Source organism: Eleutherodactylus coqui, chromosome 5 (assembly GCF_035609145.1).
Source record: "Eleutherodactylus coqui strain aEleCoq1 chromosome 5, aEleCoq1.hap1, whole genome shotgun sequence".
In the NCBI taxonomy this organism is placed as follows: domain Eukaryota; kingdom Metazoa; phylum Chordata; class Amphibia; order Anura; family Eleutherodactylidae; genus Eleutherodactylus; species Eleutherodactylus coqui.
This window is the reverse complement of record NC_089841.1, coordinates 53,114,108-53,132,525: the sequence shown is the minus strand read 5'-3', so window position 1 is coordinate 53,132,525 and position 18,418 is coordinate 53,114,108. Positions and strand designations below refer to the sequence as shown.

Sequence of the window (18,418 nt, the reverse complement as noted above, 5' to 3'; positions counted from 1 at the left end):
CATATATTACTTGTACTGCAGCTCCCCACATCACACATTACTTGTAGCGCACCTGTTACAGCCGTTCTGAGGCCTGCACCTTACTTGCAGGCCAGACCAGGTTTTGGGTGTGCCCTTGCTTCTCCTGAAGCTGAGGGGTGTGGTAGCTGCAGGAGTAATGTCAGTCAGCACATGGTGCTGAGTAGCCTGGCTCCTACTTAAACAGTGCCAGCACTATCTCCTTTGCTGGTCAATACTTCAGTTGCATTTGGACAGCGACGGAGGAACACACCTTGGCTGAAGCTCTCCTTGCTAGCCAAGTTCTTTTCTGTTTTGTTTGGTTTTCTGCTTCGCCTTTATTTTGTGCTAGGGCTCCCTAATAGGGACTTGTCAGTGGCTCAGGCATGCGTGCGGGCTCGCACTTGTCAGAGCGATCGGTCCGCCGAGTAGGCAGGGCCCCCTCCCGGGTAAGGGGACTATAGGGAGAGAATTCCCCATAGTTTTATGTTTCCTCTGCACAGTTGTGCCTTTTGTTTGTGTTTTTGTGGTTGCACGTCCGGAGGATGCAACAGCACCTCCCCACATCCCACATTCCTTGTAGCGCAGCTCCCCACATCGTACATTACTTGTAGAGCACCTCCCCGCATTGTACATTACTTGTAGCGCACCTCGCCACACCATACATTACTTGTAGAGCACCTCCCCACATCCTACATTACTTGTAGAGCACCTCCCCGCATCATACATTACTTGTAGCGCACCTCGCCACACCATACATTACTTGTAGTGCACCTCCCCACATCATACATTACTTGTAGAGCACCTCCCCACATCCTACATTACTTGTAGCGCACCTCCCCACATCATACATTACTTGTAGAGCACCTCCCCACATCGTACATTACTTGTAGAGCACCTCCCCACATTGTACATTACTTGTAGTGCACCTCCCCACATCATACATTACTTGTAGTGCACCTCCCCACATCATACATTACTTGTAGAGCACCTCCCCGCATCATACATTACTTGTAGCGCAGCTCATCATATATTACTTGTAGTCACCTCCCCGCATCGTACATTACTTGTAGCGCACCTCCCCGCATCATACATTACTTGTAGTCACCTCCCCGCATCGTACATTACTTGTAGCGCACCTCCCCTCATCATACATTACTTGTAGCGCACCTACCCACATCGTACATTACTTGTAGCGCACCTCCCCACATCGTACATTACTTGTAGCACACCTCCCCACATCATACATTACTTGTAGCGCACCTCCCCACATCATACATTACTTGTAGCGCACTTCCCCACATTGTACATTACTTGCAGTCACCTCCCCACATCATACATTACTTGTAGCGCACCTCCCCACATCGTACATTACTTGCAGTCACCTCCCCACATCGTACATTACTTGTAGTGCACCTCCCCACATCGTACATTACTTGTAGCGCACCTCCCCACATCATACATTACTTGTAGCGCACCTCCCCACATCGTACATTACTTGCAGTCACCTCCCCACATCGTACATTACTTGTAGTCACCTCCCCACATCGTACATTACTTGTAGCGCACCTCCCCTCATCATACATTACTTGTAGCGCACCTCCCCACATTGTACATTACTTGCAGTCACCTCCCCACATCGTACATTACTTGCAGTCACCTCCCCACATTGTACATTACTTGCAGTCACCTCCCCACATCGTACATTACTTGCAGTCACCTCCCCACATCGTACATTACTTGCAGTCACCTTCCCGCATCATACATTATTTCCAGCGTTTTCTTGATATACTCTCTCCAATGCTTTGTTTTCCTAGTACAGTGCTCTGACCCCCTCCGCCAAATCCAAAATCTTGTGAAATCATTGCCTGTTCCACCACAAGGGGTTGATCTATATCTGACAGCCAATCAGATGAATAGAAGGTGAACTCAGCTACGTACAGATCGCCCTCTGCTGGTGGAAACAATCTACGGAGGCCTTTACAAGGACTTAGCTTATTTTCAGGTAGGGCAATGCACAAAATATGTCATGATTCTTCAGAGTGAGATGTTATATCTTTATGGCTGCAAGGAGAGGCGAATATTAATGCGGATATCACTGATAAGCAGGAAATCATAAATGCGGTCCGTTAACCCCTTAATGACGCTGCCCTTTTTTTTTGTTTGACATTTTTGTTTTTTTCTTCTCTTTTCTACTTTTAAAAAATCCTAACTTTTTTTATTTATCCTTTAGCATAGATATTTGGTGGCTTGTTTTTTAGTGGGAGGTTTTGTTTTTACAGTGTATACACTGCAGCACACATGACATGATAACTTTATCCGGTGGGTCAGTACGATTACTGCGATACCGCATATTTAAATAGTTATTGTTATTTGCTGTGGTACTTCTAAAAAAATTAAATATCTTTGCGAAAAAATGTAATTATTTTCTGCCGCCATCTTCTGACAGCCATAACTTTATTTTTCTGTTGATATAGTTGTGTGATAGCTTTCTTCGTGGGACACCCTGTAGTTGCTATCGGTAATCTTTTTCTGTTCATGTAACTTTTTAATGGCTTTCTGTTACATTTTTTCTTGATGACATGGTGACAGAAAAGGAGTCATTCTGGAGTTATGTGTTTTCTTTCTCTGACAACGTTCACTGTGTGGGGCAAATAATGTATTTCTTTGATAGGTTGGATGCAACAATACATATATATTTTTTCCAGTTTTTAGATTCTAAATATAGAAAATGGGTTTTCTTACTTTTATTACCTATTTTTTTTAATTAATGAAACTTTTTAAACTGATTTTTCCATAGACCCCACAGGGGACTTGAACTTGCAATCGTTTGATCACTCATAGAGTATAATGCAAAAACAGTATTGCATTATACAGCATTCTGACAGGCAGTCTATGAAGCCGTGCCACAGGTATGGCTTCATAGGCAATCAACCTTGGAAGCCATGAGGGCCTTCAGGAGGCCCTGGCTGCCATGGCAACCAAATGGCACTCTGCCATCCATTCAGGACCCCCAAATACTGATTGGGGCATTTAAATAGTACCGCCATGTATAGAGTGGGATCACCCCCCAACCCCACTGTAAACAAACCTCACAACCACATTATGTACACATATGTCCTGAGGAGTGAAGGGGTTAGCTAGTATTTTTTGAACACGACATCATGAAAGTAAAAAAAATGGCTTACTGGGCCTGATACAGCTGGTCTGGGCCAGGCTGCTGCTACAGAGAGGGGGTCTATAAGGAGGCAGCAGGTTGGACAGGGCTTTGAAAGCAATGTTTCTAGAGTAGGCAAGAACGTCTCCATAAGGGTCCATTTACACAGCCGTAGGCGTTTTACATGCGCCCGCCGACGCCGTCAAAAATGCTTGAACGGCAAAGGGCCCGGCGCATGTACGCCGAATCTGCAATGCCTTGGGGCCTGGGGAGACATTCTCCCTTCCCCATGCTGGCTTACCTCCTCTCTCCTCTCCTCTTGCTGTTTGCCATGGGATGGGGTGGGACAGGGGAGCTAAGCTCCTGCCCCTTGTCCACAGCCAGCAATGGGAGGGTGGGGGAGCGGGCGGACTTTAGTACTGTCTCCGTCCTGCCCCTCCAATTGCAAACAGCGGCAAGGGTGGGATAGGAGAAGAGAAGTGGAAGGAAGTTTAGTAGTCACAATGCTAAACTCCCTCACACCTCTCTTCTCCGGCAGCTAGCATAGGCTCCCATAGGAATCTATGCAGCTGCCACCGCCGGCATGAAAGTGCCCTATCAGGTGCTTTTTTGTGCCTCGGAAATACACCCCTGTGCACTGATGCATTGTAAGCCAATGCATCAGAGGGGCAACGTATATCGACCGGGTGTGAAAACCAGGCTGATATACACCCGTGTGAATAAGCCCTAATACTGGTGTCCACAGGTGGCGTCTTCTCTGATTGGTGACGTTTGTTTTTGTTCTTTATCTGGGTCCAGACCGCCATGAAGACTTCTTTAACCATCACTCATCTCTGTGCACTCTCCCCATCCTACCGCTGCGAGCAGTGAACTTCTCACTAACCCCCCATAGTACTAGTGGCTCCTCTGGTCCCAGAAGTAATAGTGTTCCTTCTGTGGCCCCTGAAGCTTTTATTGCCTTCTCTGTACCTCCCTTTCACCTGAATGGTCCAGACGCTGCTTCCTCGCCTCCTTCCTGCTCTCAGTAGAATACTGCCGGAGAGAGGGGGAGGACACCGTCCGGACCTGCTAGACTGTAAGGTACAAGGAGAATTGTTCTGCCGGCCAGACATTTGTGAAAAGGGAGAGGGGAGTCAGTGGTGGGACAGGAGGTGCGGCCATGTTCCTTGTCCTTCATAGCAGTTGCGTGGTCGGCCTACATTGATGGCACACCACTGGATCACCCTAATGCAGGAGCTTCTCAATTTTCTGCAAGATTTGTAAAATCTGCAGTGTTCTGATATTCTTGTTTTTTTTATCAATAGTCCAAAAAGTCAGTCCTAAATGTGCTGAGTTATCAGACTTATATGCTGTACATTACCTGACATTCAAGGAAACTGACTTTTTCCTTCAATTCCCCAATCGTTGTGTCTTGCTCCTTAAGACGGGCCTTCAGATCTTCAATCTGAGAAAACAGCAAGAGAATAGAAATTTGTAACAACTTTTTATTTGATATTTTACTAATTCATTTAAATGGTTCTCCCCTTTGGACGATCACTTTTCGTTAGAAGGGCAGCAGAAATTAAGACGTTCACATCTTTCTGGCATAATTTTTGCACAGGAGGGAATTTGCTAAAAAAAATTGTGACTTTTTACTGTCTGCACTGTCATCCGCAGCTTTAAAAAAAAAGGGGGGGGGGGGGCATGGCTTGTCAGCAAAGGGGAAGTGGTCGCCGCGAACCAACACATCTGCTGTATGTATAATGGTTGCAGAAACTAGTGTCAATTATTCGACAAATAAGCACCAGATCAGATCTGGCGTACATTTCTGTGAAAGCTGCGGGCCTCTCCATGTAATAAACGCGGAGTAAAAATGCCGGTCTTAATCCATTTCCCCCAAAGTGTTCAGTTCTTAGTTGAATTCTCAGAAGTGTTTCATTTTTGGTCACCGTTCATTTTTATCATAGGCTGATCCAACATTACATTTTTTTGCTCCCATGACGGAACAAGAAACAGGAAAGTCGAATGTGAGTGTGAACAGAGTCTGAGGTTTGTTACAACTGTATCCAGTGTAGACTCCATTAAACAGCCAGGACTCCAGACTGATACAATGTATCAGTGCAGGTAAAATGTTACAAAGTAACAGGGCAGGAAAGAGACGTGAGCTGATGTATTAGGTCTCATGCCCACTAGCAAAATTGAATTGCCCATAGGGAATCATTGGCCATCCACAGTCAATGAAATTGAATTTTGCACCCACGGATGGTTTTTGAATCGATTTGCGTTTTTCACGCGTGGGAAAAAAAACCGCAGCATGCTCCATTTTACTGCGGATTCTGTGCGGATCTGCCACATTGCTATCTATAGGTAGGGATTGCCACATGCAAAAAAAAATACCATTTAAAGCAAATCCGCGCCGAATCTGCTGCAGATATCCGCCATACCATGCACATCTCCAGCCCCTTTACCTTCTGTATTACCCCATTACTTGTAGTATGTAAGCTCGTTGGAGCAGGACCCTCACCCCTATTGTTTCCATCAACTGATTACTATGTAACCGTGGTTCTGAAATTTGTGTACTTTTGTCTTCCTGTATTCCCCTTGTCTATGTAAGCGCTGCGGAAATTATTATTATCATGCCTCTTTTTCTGTGAGTTATTAAAAGAATGAAAACCTTTTTGTGGATTTTTGACTGCACTCTGTAAAAGGAACATATCTTAGTCCAGAAAGAGCGCAGGGCCTTTTTTCAAATATTCTCTGGCAATATTGGTCCATCATTAGTTTCTCTATTTTTCCTGTAATGTTTCATTTCTATTTGCCAGTTGCTATCACATTAGACTGCCACCAGGGGGTGCCAGTGTTATAGCAGAAGAGACAAGACAAATGATCTGAGCTCATAGCGCATTAAAAAATTTGCTGTGTTTCCCCACATGTACAGCAAATAGAGTCTATGACAGAAAGAACTAATGCACCCAGAAGGAGTTGCCGGGTGGATGAAACTTCCTCTGTGTGATTGTAACATTGATATAAGTGATTACAATATAAGGGCAAAAGCATCAATTATTGTGGAAAACTAACCCCTTGAAGGGAGGCTCTAGGACCCTGTGGTACCGCCTCCAGCTTGGATACAAGATGGGATACGGGCGGGCATGGAGGCTCTAGTACTCTGTTGTACCGCCTCTTGCATGGACACAAGATGTGATACAGGTGGGCATGGGGGCTCTAGTACCCTGTTGTACCGCCTCCAGCTTGGATGTAAGATGTGATACAGGCAGGCATGGAGGCTCTAGTACCCTGTTGTACCGCCTCCAGCTTGGATGTAAGATGTGATACAGGCAGGCATGGAGGCTCTAGTACTCTGCTGTACCACCTCTAGTTTCGATGTAAGATGTGATACGGGCGGGCATGGAGGCTCTAGAACCCTGTTGTACCACCTCCAGCTTGGATGCAAGATGTGATATGGATGGGCATGGAGGCTCTAGTACCCTGTTGTATCACCTCTAGATTGGATGTAAGATGTGATACGGGTGGGCATGGAGGCTCTAGTACCCTGTTGTACTGCCTCTAGCTTCTATACAAGATGTTATACGGGAGGGCATGGAGGCTCCAGTACCCTGTTGTACCGCCTCTACCTTGGATACAAGATGTGATACAGGTGGGCATGGAGGCTCTGGTATCCTGTTGTACCTCCTCTAGCTTGGATACAACATTTGATACGGACGGGCATGGAGGCTCTAGTACCCTGTTGTACCGCCTTTAGCTTGGATACAAGATGTGATACAGGTGGGCATGTAGGCTCTAGTACCCTGTTGTATTGCCTCTAGCTTGGATACAAGATGTGATATGGCCGGCTATGGAGGCTCTAGTACCCTGTTGTACCACCTCTAACAAAATAAGTTCATTATTACAAGTACAGCATACAGCAACCGAGATCTCTGCTTCTATAACCTAAAAGGGTATGTGTGTGGAATATAGTAGGGAACTGCTGCAACTGTCTGAACCCCTAGAGAAGGTAATACAGGAAAGGTGAACGGAGTACCAGGTGTGTAGGATAATCAAACATTGCACAGTTCCCAACTCAGCAGATCACTCACCTCCTGGATCAATGATCGGAGATTCTGGTGCTGGGACATCATCAACCGCTGCAGGTGATTAATTTGTTCTTCAACAGTAAAAACCTCATCCTGGATCGACAAAGCACTAAAGAAAAAAAAGTTACCAAAGGTTTACTGGTCAGCTTTGCTGTATGAATTGGGATAGAAGGAGGAGAGTCATCTCATTATCGTTAGTGAGTGAGTAAGTTAAAGCAATCCTCTAGTTCACAGTAAACATCACTGTACTTGCAGAAAGTACAGTATATTTAAAGGGGTATTCCAATTTTTTTACCCGTTTTGGTACCGATCAGTCATTGATCGTTGGGGTTCACTACTGGAGACCTCCTGTGTCCACCTAAACTCAGCTCCTGTACTCACTGCAGAGCGGCCAACGTCTGCATTGGGAATTAGAGTGGAAATGCTATAGGAGGTATAACTCCCACTGATTTCCTGAGGATTGGCCGTCAGTACTAAAAGGGGTAAATGCCCAGAAAACTCCTTTAACACGGATAGTGTAATCTTTTTTAGTGCTGCTGTCACGGTTCGTCTCTTTTCCAGTTCCCACTTCATGTATGAAAAATGGCTGCCAGATTTCTAGAGTGCCCCATGCACAGTAGTCTGAGAAACTCCTTCCTGCTCTTGGATGAACCAACACTCATAATGTCAGTACTGTGTTTGCTCAGAGATTAATGGGGAGTGTTTCAGACTATCAGAGCATACTGAGCATAGGGTTGTCTAAGACGGCGTTGACCATTTTTCATTCAAGTACGCCAATTAAACACTCTACACGTGTAGTGGAATTTTTACCATGAACCAAAGGATCGCTTTAAAGACAACTCAGTTGTACTGCTGGAGATGTAGGTAGGATTGCCATCCTTGTCACAAACATATACCAGTCAAGGTAAAAGGGGGTGTGGTTAGGGGCGTGGTCGTTGCCCGGTCGGAGATGTTCTCAGCTGATAATTAGTTTTTACTGGTCATTAATATAGCCGGTAAAAAATAAATACTGGCATCGGTTTTGGACATAATTACCGGCCGGGGCAGTGAGTAACCGGTGAGGTGGCCACCCTAGATTTAGGTAAGGGTTGTTCTACATGGCTTTATTTGAGCCAGATGATAAGCACCATTTGACGATTGCTCATTTAAATGGCCTTCACATGGGCCAATGCAGACTGTATGGGGCATGGATGATTGTTAATACCCATGTTCATTCCCCATGCATTTTCATCGTTGTCTGCAACACATCCCTCATTTGCACTGAGAACAAGTGTGATTTTGGGTGCCTCATAAAATGTGATGGTTCCACAAATAAGCATCTGTCGGCTGATCCCTGGCACCTTCACGCGGGACAAGATCAGGGGGACCTACAATCAGACAAACACTTGTTCCTGATCATCTGCCTGTGTTAGGGGTCTTTAACACTGCACATCCCACATACAGATGAGACTGTGTATGCAGCTTCCCTGTCACTCTTCCGGTGAGGAGTTATACTCCATCACTTCCTGCGGACTGTAATAGCCTATGACATTAGTCTGTCGACTCCCATTCATTGCAGCAGCCATAAAGCGCACACACTGTGTTGCACTATCTATACAGACAATACAGGAAGGAAGTGTGCGCCTGCAATATTGACACCCTCAGAGAAGTTTTTAGAGCTAAAAAAATAAATAGCTTCAACATTTAAAGGGGTTGTCCATTTGTAAACTATTAAAGGCCTATGCTCAGTATAAGTCATCAATGGTAGAATAGTGGGGGTACCTTGCCTGCACCCGTTGCTGATCAGCTGTTTGCCAGGCTGATGCACTGGTATGCTGGACTTAATTCTGCAAGAAGACAGCTCTGTTCTTAGTGTAATGAACCATGCAGGGATTGAACCCACAACCTTCAGGTTATGAGTCTGATTAAAGATATCATTTTTACTGCACCATGAACATCGCAAAAACAAAAGAATAGCAGTGATGGCTTTTCTCTATTTCACTCCACTTAAAAGTTTTTTCCATACATTATAAAGTAAATTAAATTGTACTTTTAAAAACTATAACTCTTCCTGCAAAAAACAAGCTCTCATAAGGCTACGGAAACAGAATAATAAAACAGTTGTAGCCCACAAAAAGAGGGGAGGAAAAAATGGAATTTGAGAAATTGCTGGTCTTTAAAGGGTTAAATAGTATTTACTAGTGTAGTAAACACTGAATTAGATCTACTACTCACCCACTCTTGTTGGAAGGATCGGCCAGTCTTCTCGAGAGCTCATTTTCCAGTAAACGTTTCTTCTCGACTAAACATGCATTTTCCTATAGAAAAAAAATACGGAAAGTTCACGGATATTCCCCTTCTATCACAAGTGCAGGAATATATACCTATATACACCATCCTTCCCTGCAGTCGTATTTCTGAACTCCCACTAAGTATACATTAACAACTACAGCATAAACAGAAGAGCATATGACTACAGGATCAGACTTTGTTTGTAGTCTGTTACCATGGCAACATATAGGTCTGCATAGGAACTCCAAATGATAGGAGTTTTTCTTATTAACACTGTCACGGATACGGGGTCCTACAGTCACCAACCTGTGATGTACGGCACCTAGGGGAAGACTGCAGCGCTGACTTATTTCCAGCTTCCCGGATACTGCATTCATGCAAGATGGAGCCCAACTTGTACCCAACGCACCTCGCTCCCATCACTGACTGTTTCTGATAGGTAGGTCAGTCATCTCCGTTCCCCTCACTGTATGGATACGAGCCGCCTTGGTCCCCACCAGCCGACACGCAATTAATACTCTTCGAGATTATGGATTACTTAAAGCCTTCAAGGATGACTAAATGAAGTTTACTGTGTTATACTAATAATGGCTGGCAGCAGGGGCGTAACTATAGGGGGTGCAGGGGATGCAGTTGCACCCGGGCCCAGGAGCCTTTGGGCGCCCATAAGGCCTCTCTTCTCCATATAAGGAGCCCAGTACTACGAATAAAGCATTATAGTTAGGGGCCCTGTTACAGGTTTTGCATTGGGGCCCAGAAGCTTCAAGTTATGTCTCTGTGCAGCATGGTTTAGGTATGGGTACGGGTACAGATACAGATAGAGGGGGGGGGGCCCAGCTCACGTTTTGCATCAGGGCCCCTGAGCCTTTAGTTACGCCCCTGGCTGGCAGTGCTTAGGTAAAATATACAACGGGAGATATTTATAAAGGGGTAAGGAGCTGCAAATACACACAAGACAGTAAGAACACAAAAGGACTAAAATAATAGAAAATACCAGTTTATGAAGGTGTTTTCCAATAGTCCTGGGGCGAGGAGTTCACGGAATGGGGGACAGGTTGGCATTTAGATGCAGCTCCTGAGTCTGACAATGGGGAGGAGATTCCTCTTTAGTTTTAGGATCTCTTTGGCCACACCTCGGCCATCCTCCTGTGACATCACTGAGGGCTAGCTAAGTAGATACACAGATCTTCCAGATGGAACCCAATTTAATATTTCGGCCATCGTTCACAGGAGGCACTCCAATAGGGAAGCTATGACCGCCATGTTTCATAGCATCAATTTACCCACAATTAGATATCAAGCACTGCATGTAAAGGATGATTAGTCTTGCAGGTGTTTGATTCCGAGTTTTCTGGGACTCGCATAGCGACGGGAGTGGATATGGTGAATTCACTGTATGCTTTTGGTTTGGAAAATAAGTCGGCTCGTCTCAAAAGTACCCTTATGAAGGATTTCCTGGTCAATCCCCAAAAAGAGCAGGTGAGATCAAAGGCCCCCTGACAGCATGAATACTGATGAGTTGTGCTTCTCAGAATTCACGCATCCAGATCGAAAGGTGGCAGATATCAGAGAGAATAGCTGACAGATGGGTGGCAATCTATCAGTATAATTTTATCACAAACACTATTTTCAAGGTTGCTTCATTTTTCATTGATGCATCGGGGCAAAAAAATGGTCATAAAGGTGGTGTTAAAGGTTTTTTTGAGACTAAGACATTGATGGCCTATCCTCAGTGTAAGGGAGTCGCGCTGAAACCCTCTTTAATTACATGGGCTGTGACGTCACAAACATATTGGTTTCAACTGGATGCTTTATTCTATGGGCTTAGTCTGACCCCTAGGTGCTGCTAGTTTGAATTGTATTCATTTTTGGTTGTGTTATTTTGATTGGCTGCGGCTGGACACATGAGATGTGCTGACACCCGGACTCCCGGACTACACATGTGATATAAAAGGCGTGAACACAACATCGAAGATGAAGAAAAGTAACAAAGAGTCTATAGTGAGGGCAAATTGGTGCCAGTTGGGTTACTGCACCAGGTCCTTTGGCACAACACTAATCCTAATATTTGGGCTATGCCTCCTGGTAGGACCAGGTAGCTAATTGACAGGGAATCCCTTCCAGACTTCATGTCTGGAACCGAAGCTGAGCTCCACCGAGGTTCAATTGCCTTAACATGTACAGCCGCGGCTCCTTGAGAGGCTGTTGGATTTTACGCTCATCATTGTGAGTTACTTGTGAATAAAAGAACTGTTTAGAGCATCAAGAATGTGTGCCGATGTCTCCTGGGTATCTTGCAGGAGGCCAACATCAACATTGGGCCAGACCTGTGATCAGAACTATTATGCCCATTATGGACTTGAGTCCAGCACTCGCATTGCAGCATCCTAGGCCTTGGTTAACATCCCGGTGCAGAGCCCCACTATGTTACCCATATGGTCCTCAGGTTTGACTTTGTTACATCCTCCGTTATGAAATGTACGGCGCCATGTCTGGTATGTAATAAAGTGATCGAGGTGCTCACATGAGCACTGTTGTCCCTTCAACCAGCTGATCGGTAGGGGTCACGAGTGGCAAACCCCCATGGATCTGATATTGATGACCTACCCTTAGGATGGTCATCAATATCTTAGTCCCGGAAACCTCCTGTAATTAGAAGGTAAAGTTTGCCTCTTGCAGTAACATTGTGCACCCTGCAGCCCATCACTCACTGCTTCCATTCTCTCCATAAGCTTCTCCAGTTCAAAGATTCGGCTGTGCTTCTCTTGAATCTTTTCAGCCACGTCATTCAGTTTCTCAATGCTTTTCTTTAGCCGATCCTCATGGTCTGCAGCAGAAACCTAACAAATAAAACCAAACAGAACCCATTATTTCCATCGGCTTACATCATCTACCATTGCTCTGCAGAGTCATCACTGCACACATTCTATATAGTATATAATCTAAAGATTATTTAAAGGGATTGTCCATAGTTAGGCTACTTTCACACAGATGTTAAAAAAGTTGCAACACGCATCAGATAGCACACGGACATCCCATCCTTGTGCTGTCTGATGTATGGGACCCCGCACAAGTACATGTGCTAGTTTCTTCTGAGAAACTGGTGAGGGACAGCTGGATGGAGACAAGGAGGGCATCACAATCGAGTTGCGTTCCTGATTTCGGACAAGTCGAATTCAATAGTAACAGTGACTCCCGCCTGATTAAACCGTATGTGAGACCAGCCTCAATTCAAACACTAGGGACATAATTAGATAATCAACAGGCCTGTAGAAGAATGCATGTATTGCATTGAGGAGGTTATACTATTGAACAAACTACTGTTACATATACTGATGAATTCAGATGGAGCTAATATGCAGAAAGCAGTGTGTGAGCTTGCATTTAAAGAGACATTTTCAACTGGGTTCAATTGCTTATGGCGATGGATTAAGATTTTGATACAGGGACAGGAGCCTACATAATAAAGACACATCGACACTGGTTATAGTAGGATTTCCCCTGGCGTACGATGTACCTAATACTCATGTCTCTTCATGTATTAGGTGCATCTTGACACATACATATGCCTGTATAGAAATGAATCCTGTGTCGCAACACCATGACTCGTGTGTAGTATTACTATCATTTCCTATTTTGGCCTTTAGCAGTACATTAGAGCTGTCTTTTTGCCGAGTCTGCCATTCACAGAGGACTCTGTCCAAGTCTACACAGCAAAGCTGTTAAGTAAGCTGCAGAGGACAAGACACATCAGCTGTGTATTCTCCAGTGGTCTGTATGGAAAGCTGCAGAAAATAATATTTACAATAGAAGTCCTAATTTAACAAATATACCATTTTCTGATGATACAATACCTTTAAGACAGTTAAATATATAATACAATTTGGTGTAATTAATGCTGCTAAAGGTGGTGCAATCATTTGAGGTATTAACATGGGCAATATTCACGCACGGGTTTTGTGTGCTGGTGAGATGCACAGAACGTGTGTGTGCAAATGAGTCATTATTTTCAATTGGTTAATGTACATGAGTGATTTTTTTTTTTACTTGCATCATTAGTGCGAGATCGAAAAAAATCGCAGCATTTTCTATTTTTGGGGTGATTCTGCTGCAAGAGTCACCCATTCCTATGGGAATGTGAAAAAAATAAATCATATTGTACTTGTATTCCGTGCAATTTACATGCAAGTGTGAAGCATCTTTTTACCTTTTCAGCTATTGGAACAACATGCAATTTTTTTTTTCTGGGTGAACAATGCACATTTAATGCAGAAATTCATTGCAGAAGCCTGAAAATTGCAGGTTTACAAGTGCAATACAGGTCTGATTTTCTCTGACCTATATCGCAGTCTCCCATGTAAATACAAGACATACCTATATCTGTGGCCAGACAGCCTCTTAGAAATGTAGTATTACATGGCGAACCATTTAGGTGAATGGCCACCCATGTAATACAAGGAGTTTGCCAAAATGTTGTGGCACACAGAGGGGAATCCCTAGTGCAGGATTCCCCACTATGGCACTGTTATATCTTAATGAGACCCCTTTAAGTGCAACAATAATTCAAAAGCTGTTACTCAGCATGATAAATATGCGATAATAGGGGTCATCTGGGCAAATCATTGTTCTCAAGGCCACTTTTATTTTTGTTTCACTTTTTCTTAATCTCTAGTCCTCAGTTTTCCCCCACATACATGTTACATTTCACTCTTTCTACACTTTACTTGTAAGGGGTGTTTCTCCTCTTCATGAGATTTGCGGAGTTGTTCAGACCTTTTGTTGTAATTTTCGTAAAGTTTACGGGTTGCATCCCTTATGGCGCCCGCTCCGGCTTCACGTGTCGCTTCCAACTGGAAAGGAAGAGATTAAACAAAAGTAGCTCGGTAAATAATTCGGCATTGTGGGATTGGTTTCTGCTCTGGATTACCTAGGCGTGGGATTGGTTTCTGCTCTGGATTACCTAGGCATGGCATTGGCTTCTGCTCTGGATTACCTAGGCGTGGGATTGGTTTCTGCTCTGGATTACCTAGGCGTGGGATTGGTTTCTGCTCTGGATTACCTAGGCGTGGGATTGGTTTCTGCTCTGGATTACCTAGGCGTGGGATTGGTTTCTGCTCTGGATTACCTAGGCATGGGATTGGCTTCTGCTCTGGATTACCTAGGCGTGGGATTGGTTTCTACTCTGGATTACCTAGGCGTGGGATTGGTTTCTGCTCTGGATTACCTAGGGGTGGGATTGGTTTCTGCTCTGGATTACCTAGGCATGGGATTGGTTTCTGCTCTGGATTACCTAGGCATGGTATTGGTTTCTGCTCTGGATTACCTAGGCATGGGATTGGTTTCTGCTCTGGATTACCTAGGCATGGGATTGGTTTCTGCTCTGGATTACCTAGGTATGGGATTGGTTTCTGCTCTGGATTACCTAGGCGTGGGATTGGTTTCTGCTCTGGATTACCTAGGCGTGGGATTGGTTTCTGCTCTGGATTACCTAGGTATGGGATTGGTTTCTGCTCTGGATTACCTAGGCGTGGGATTGGTTTCTGCTCTGGATTACCTAGGCGTGGGATTGGTTTCTGCTCTGGATTACCTAGGCGTGGGATTGGTTTCTGCTCTGGATTACCTAGGCATGGGATTGGTTTCTGCTCTGGATTACCTAGGCATGGGATTGGTTTCTGCTCTAGATTACCTAGGCATGGGATTGGTTTCTGCTCTGGATTACCTGGGCTGCCCCTAATAAAACGGCGGTGGCACCCAGCAGCGGTTACCTCAACCAGCGCTGACTACCTGAGACTCCTGCGCTGCTTCACTATAATAGCCTATGGATATAGCAGCACTGGTGCTTCTGTCTCTACGGTTTCTCCTGGGAAGCTATAGGACTAGTAAGAGAAATACAAGTACCGTATTTGGAGATTGACCATTGTTGTGCATTGTATGAATTCTTTTAGCAACTTTAAAGAAGTTTTCCGATACTCGAAAAAAGTGGCTGAGGGCGACACAGAATAACAAACCAAAGGAAACTCACCGGTCCGGCACCACCAGAGTCCATTGTAGCTGTTACAGATCCGGGAAGTTGCTGCAGTGCTCACGTGCCGTACATCGTTCACATGCATCATTGGCAGTCACATGCTGTTCAGGGCAAAATCACTACTGAAGCTGCGCGGTAATGTGCCCAATGAGCAGCACGTGACGGCAGCAGCAACTTCCTGCATCTGGAGTGGCTGAAGTGGACTTGGAGGACATATGACCTGTGAGTTTGCATTTGCAAATAATGGAAGCTTCTTAATATGTGTGCAGTACCGTATTCCATCTATATGCACAGGTTTTTTTTTACTTCCAGATGCCATTTGTTTTTCACAGACGCAAAAAAACGGAAACAGGCCTAATTCTTTTTTTCTGCATCTCTTATGACATATGGGCAACATGCGCACTGCACACAGATGGCTTCTGAGTGCCGCCCTTTTTTTGCACCCCCATAGATTACATTGGGCAAGTCTCCTGCGCAAATCGCCTCAAAACTGTGCATGCCGTGAGTTTTTTCTCCTGATCCGTGTGCCCTTGATATGTGTCACATACATTAAATAACATGGGACTATGCGTGTCCGAGTCTAGTCTGTTATTTATTCGGATAGCACATGGACTGAAAAAGTGCTAGTATGACAGAGGCCTTAGTTTGTTATTCCATGCCCTCTCCAGCCCTCAGCCACTTTTTTTTCTGAGTGTCGGGACACACCTTTAATGTAACAGGTTTCCCTTTTGGTCCTCTGTGATTTCGCCATAAGTTAAAACTAGTGCCCCACAGCAAAGATTGAAATGCCTTCCACCTCCCCCCCAGAAAAGGCAAGGGGAAGACATGTTTGAAACCCACTAAAACTGACTTACAGTAAAAACAAACACACATGTACACAGCTCCAATTATACTCAGTAGAAGCTGTATGCAGTACATCTGTATGCAGTGAGCTCCCCCTAGTGGCAGATGCTAGTAAACAGAATTTTATCTCTGTGCCAAGTCCCCTATTAGCACAAGCTCCATAGCAGTGCCTTGGTCCAGCTCTATGGTAGTACATCACATGATCTGGTTATCTCGTCATCACTAGGGCTAATTACCACTTAATCATCTCGGTTTGTTTAATTCCACCGTGGTAGAGGAAGTGGGACGTCTAAAAAAACATTTGGCCAAGAGTTCGATCACCATCTTTATGATTCTACCTTAATCTGTAGGTCTTCATTTTCTCTGTGAGCTTCCAGAACCTGCAGCTCTTGATCCTTTAACTTCTCAATAATCCGTTTATACCGGGAGCCAAAGGAATCGTCTTCTTCTTGACTGTGCCCATTTTGCTTTATGTGGGAGGAATTGTGAGATGAAAAGGAGTTAATCAGCTTCAAAAAATATATATAACCCATAATAGATCAACAGAAATTAAAGGTGGTCTCAGCATGCACTACCACTTTTTGAAAAAAATAGCCACCCTGATCCATCCAGATCTTGCTTCTGAAAAATCTGTAGTTATACTGGGGAGAGGGGGGGGGGGGACTGCAGTGGCCAGTGGTCATTAAAGGTAAAGTGTAGTATTACATGGCGCCCATTAAAAAAGGAATGGACCACCTCATGGCTGAGATGAATTCTCCAGAGTTGAATCCCATCTTTTGTAATGCCTCTCAACTCTGCTCACCGAAGGAAGTCCTGAGAAGTCTACCCTCTTCTATGATGGGGAGAAATCCATTTTTAAGGATATCATCTTAAATTTTCAGTGTTTCAATTTCTAAAATTAGCACATTGCATTCTTAATAGGGCTGTCTAGTTTAGAAAAATGATTTTCATATACTCTGTTGAGAAATTCAGAGTTACTAGAGAGAGGGGGATCCTCTGTTCATAACTATCATTTCTTGGCCAAAGTGGAGAGCGGCAATGAAGAGCACCTCTCTCTCTCTGGAGGACTTGTTTTGTCCTGTATTACATGGCAATCCATTAATTTATTGGGCACTGTGTAATGCTTCATCTCACCTGTGATGGCGCTCCAGGGAAATTAAACACTTACTGTCTAGTATCCTCAAAAAGTTTGTCAGATTAATGGGCGTCCCAGAAGAAATCAGCTTATTGTCCAGAGACCCTTCTAATAGTAGGGATTGCCAGAATAGAGAACACCTTTAACGAGGATGTGCACATTCAGCAACTTAGTTTAACCCCTTAAGGACATGGCCTATTTTGCGCTTAAGGACGCAACGTTTTGGCGGATTTTCTCCCCATTTATCAAAAGTCATAACTTTTTAATTTTTCCGTCAACACGGCCGTATAAGGGCTTGTTTTTTGCGTGGTGAACTGTAGTTTTTATCGGTGCCACTTTTGGGTACATTGACTATATTGTAAAACTTTTATTTTATTTTTTATGATAACTGAGAGAATGCATCAATTCTGCCATAGATTTTTTTTTTTTTTACAGCGTTAATCATGCAGCATAAATGACACAATCCATTTTTTCTGCGGGTTGTTACGGTTACAACAATACCAAAATTCTTACATTTTTTTGAGGTTTTTCCACTTTTCTGCAATAAAAACCCTTTTTTTGGAAAAAAATTTTTTCTAAATCGCTGCATTCAAAGTCCTGTAACTTTTTTATTTTTTATTTACGGAGCTCTGTGAGGGCTTATTTTTTGTGAGACGAGCTGTAGTATTTATTGGTACCATTTTGAGGTACATATGGCTTTTTTAAATAACTTTTATTGCGTTTTTAGGTTGTCAAAATGCTAAAAATTTGTATTTCGCCTCAGTTTTTTAGCGTTTTTTAAACGTTTTTCTCTGTGCACTGTCAAAAGCATGTGCAGCTTATTGTACGCATCGTTACGGATGCAACAATACCAAATACGTGGGGTTTTACTTTTTTTATGCTAATATGAGAAAAAGATAAAAAAAGTTTTTTTTTTACTT

At 44.0% G+C, this 18,418-nt stretch overlaps 1 protein-coding gene across 5 annotated transcripts in view; it reads right to left on the bottom strand.

Annotated features, from left to right (window-relative positions):
• Positions 1–18,418, bottom strand: part of CCDC68 (coiled-coil domain containing 68) — a 42,229-nt gene that overhangs the window by 7,456 nt on the left and 16,355 nt on the right. For all 5 annotated transcript variants that reach the window (XM_066602513.1, XM_066602515.1, XM_066602514.1 and 2 more), the window contains exons 4-9: positions 16,702–16,830; positions 14,220–14,345; positions 12,207–12,335; positions 9,439–9,521; positions 7,228–7,333; positions 4,515–4,598 (exon numbers count right to left, since the gene is read on the bottom strand). In XM_066602513.1, the coding sequence (XP_066458610.1) occupies positions 4,515–4,598; positions 7,228–7,333; positions 9,439–9,521; positions 12,207–12,335; positions 14,220–14,345; positions 16,702–16,830 (657 nt within the window). The remainder of the gene's footprint in view (positions 1–4,514; positions 4,599–7,227; positions 7,334–9,438; positions 9,522–12,206; positions 12,336–14,219; positions 14,346–16,701; positions 16,831–18,418) is intronic.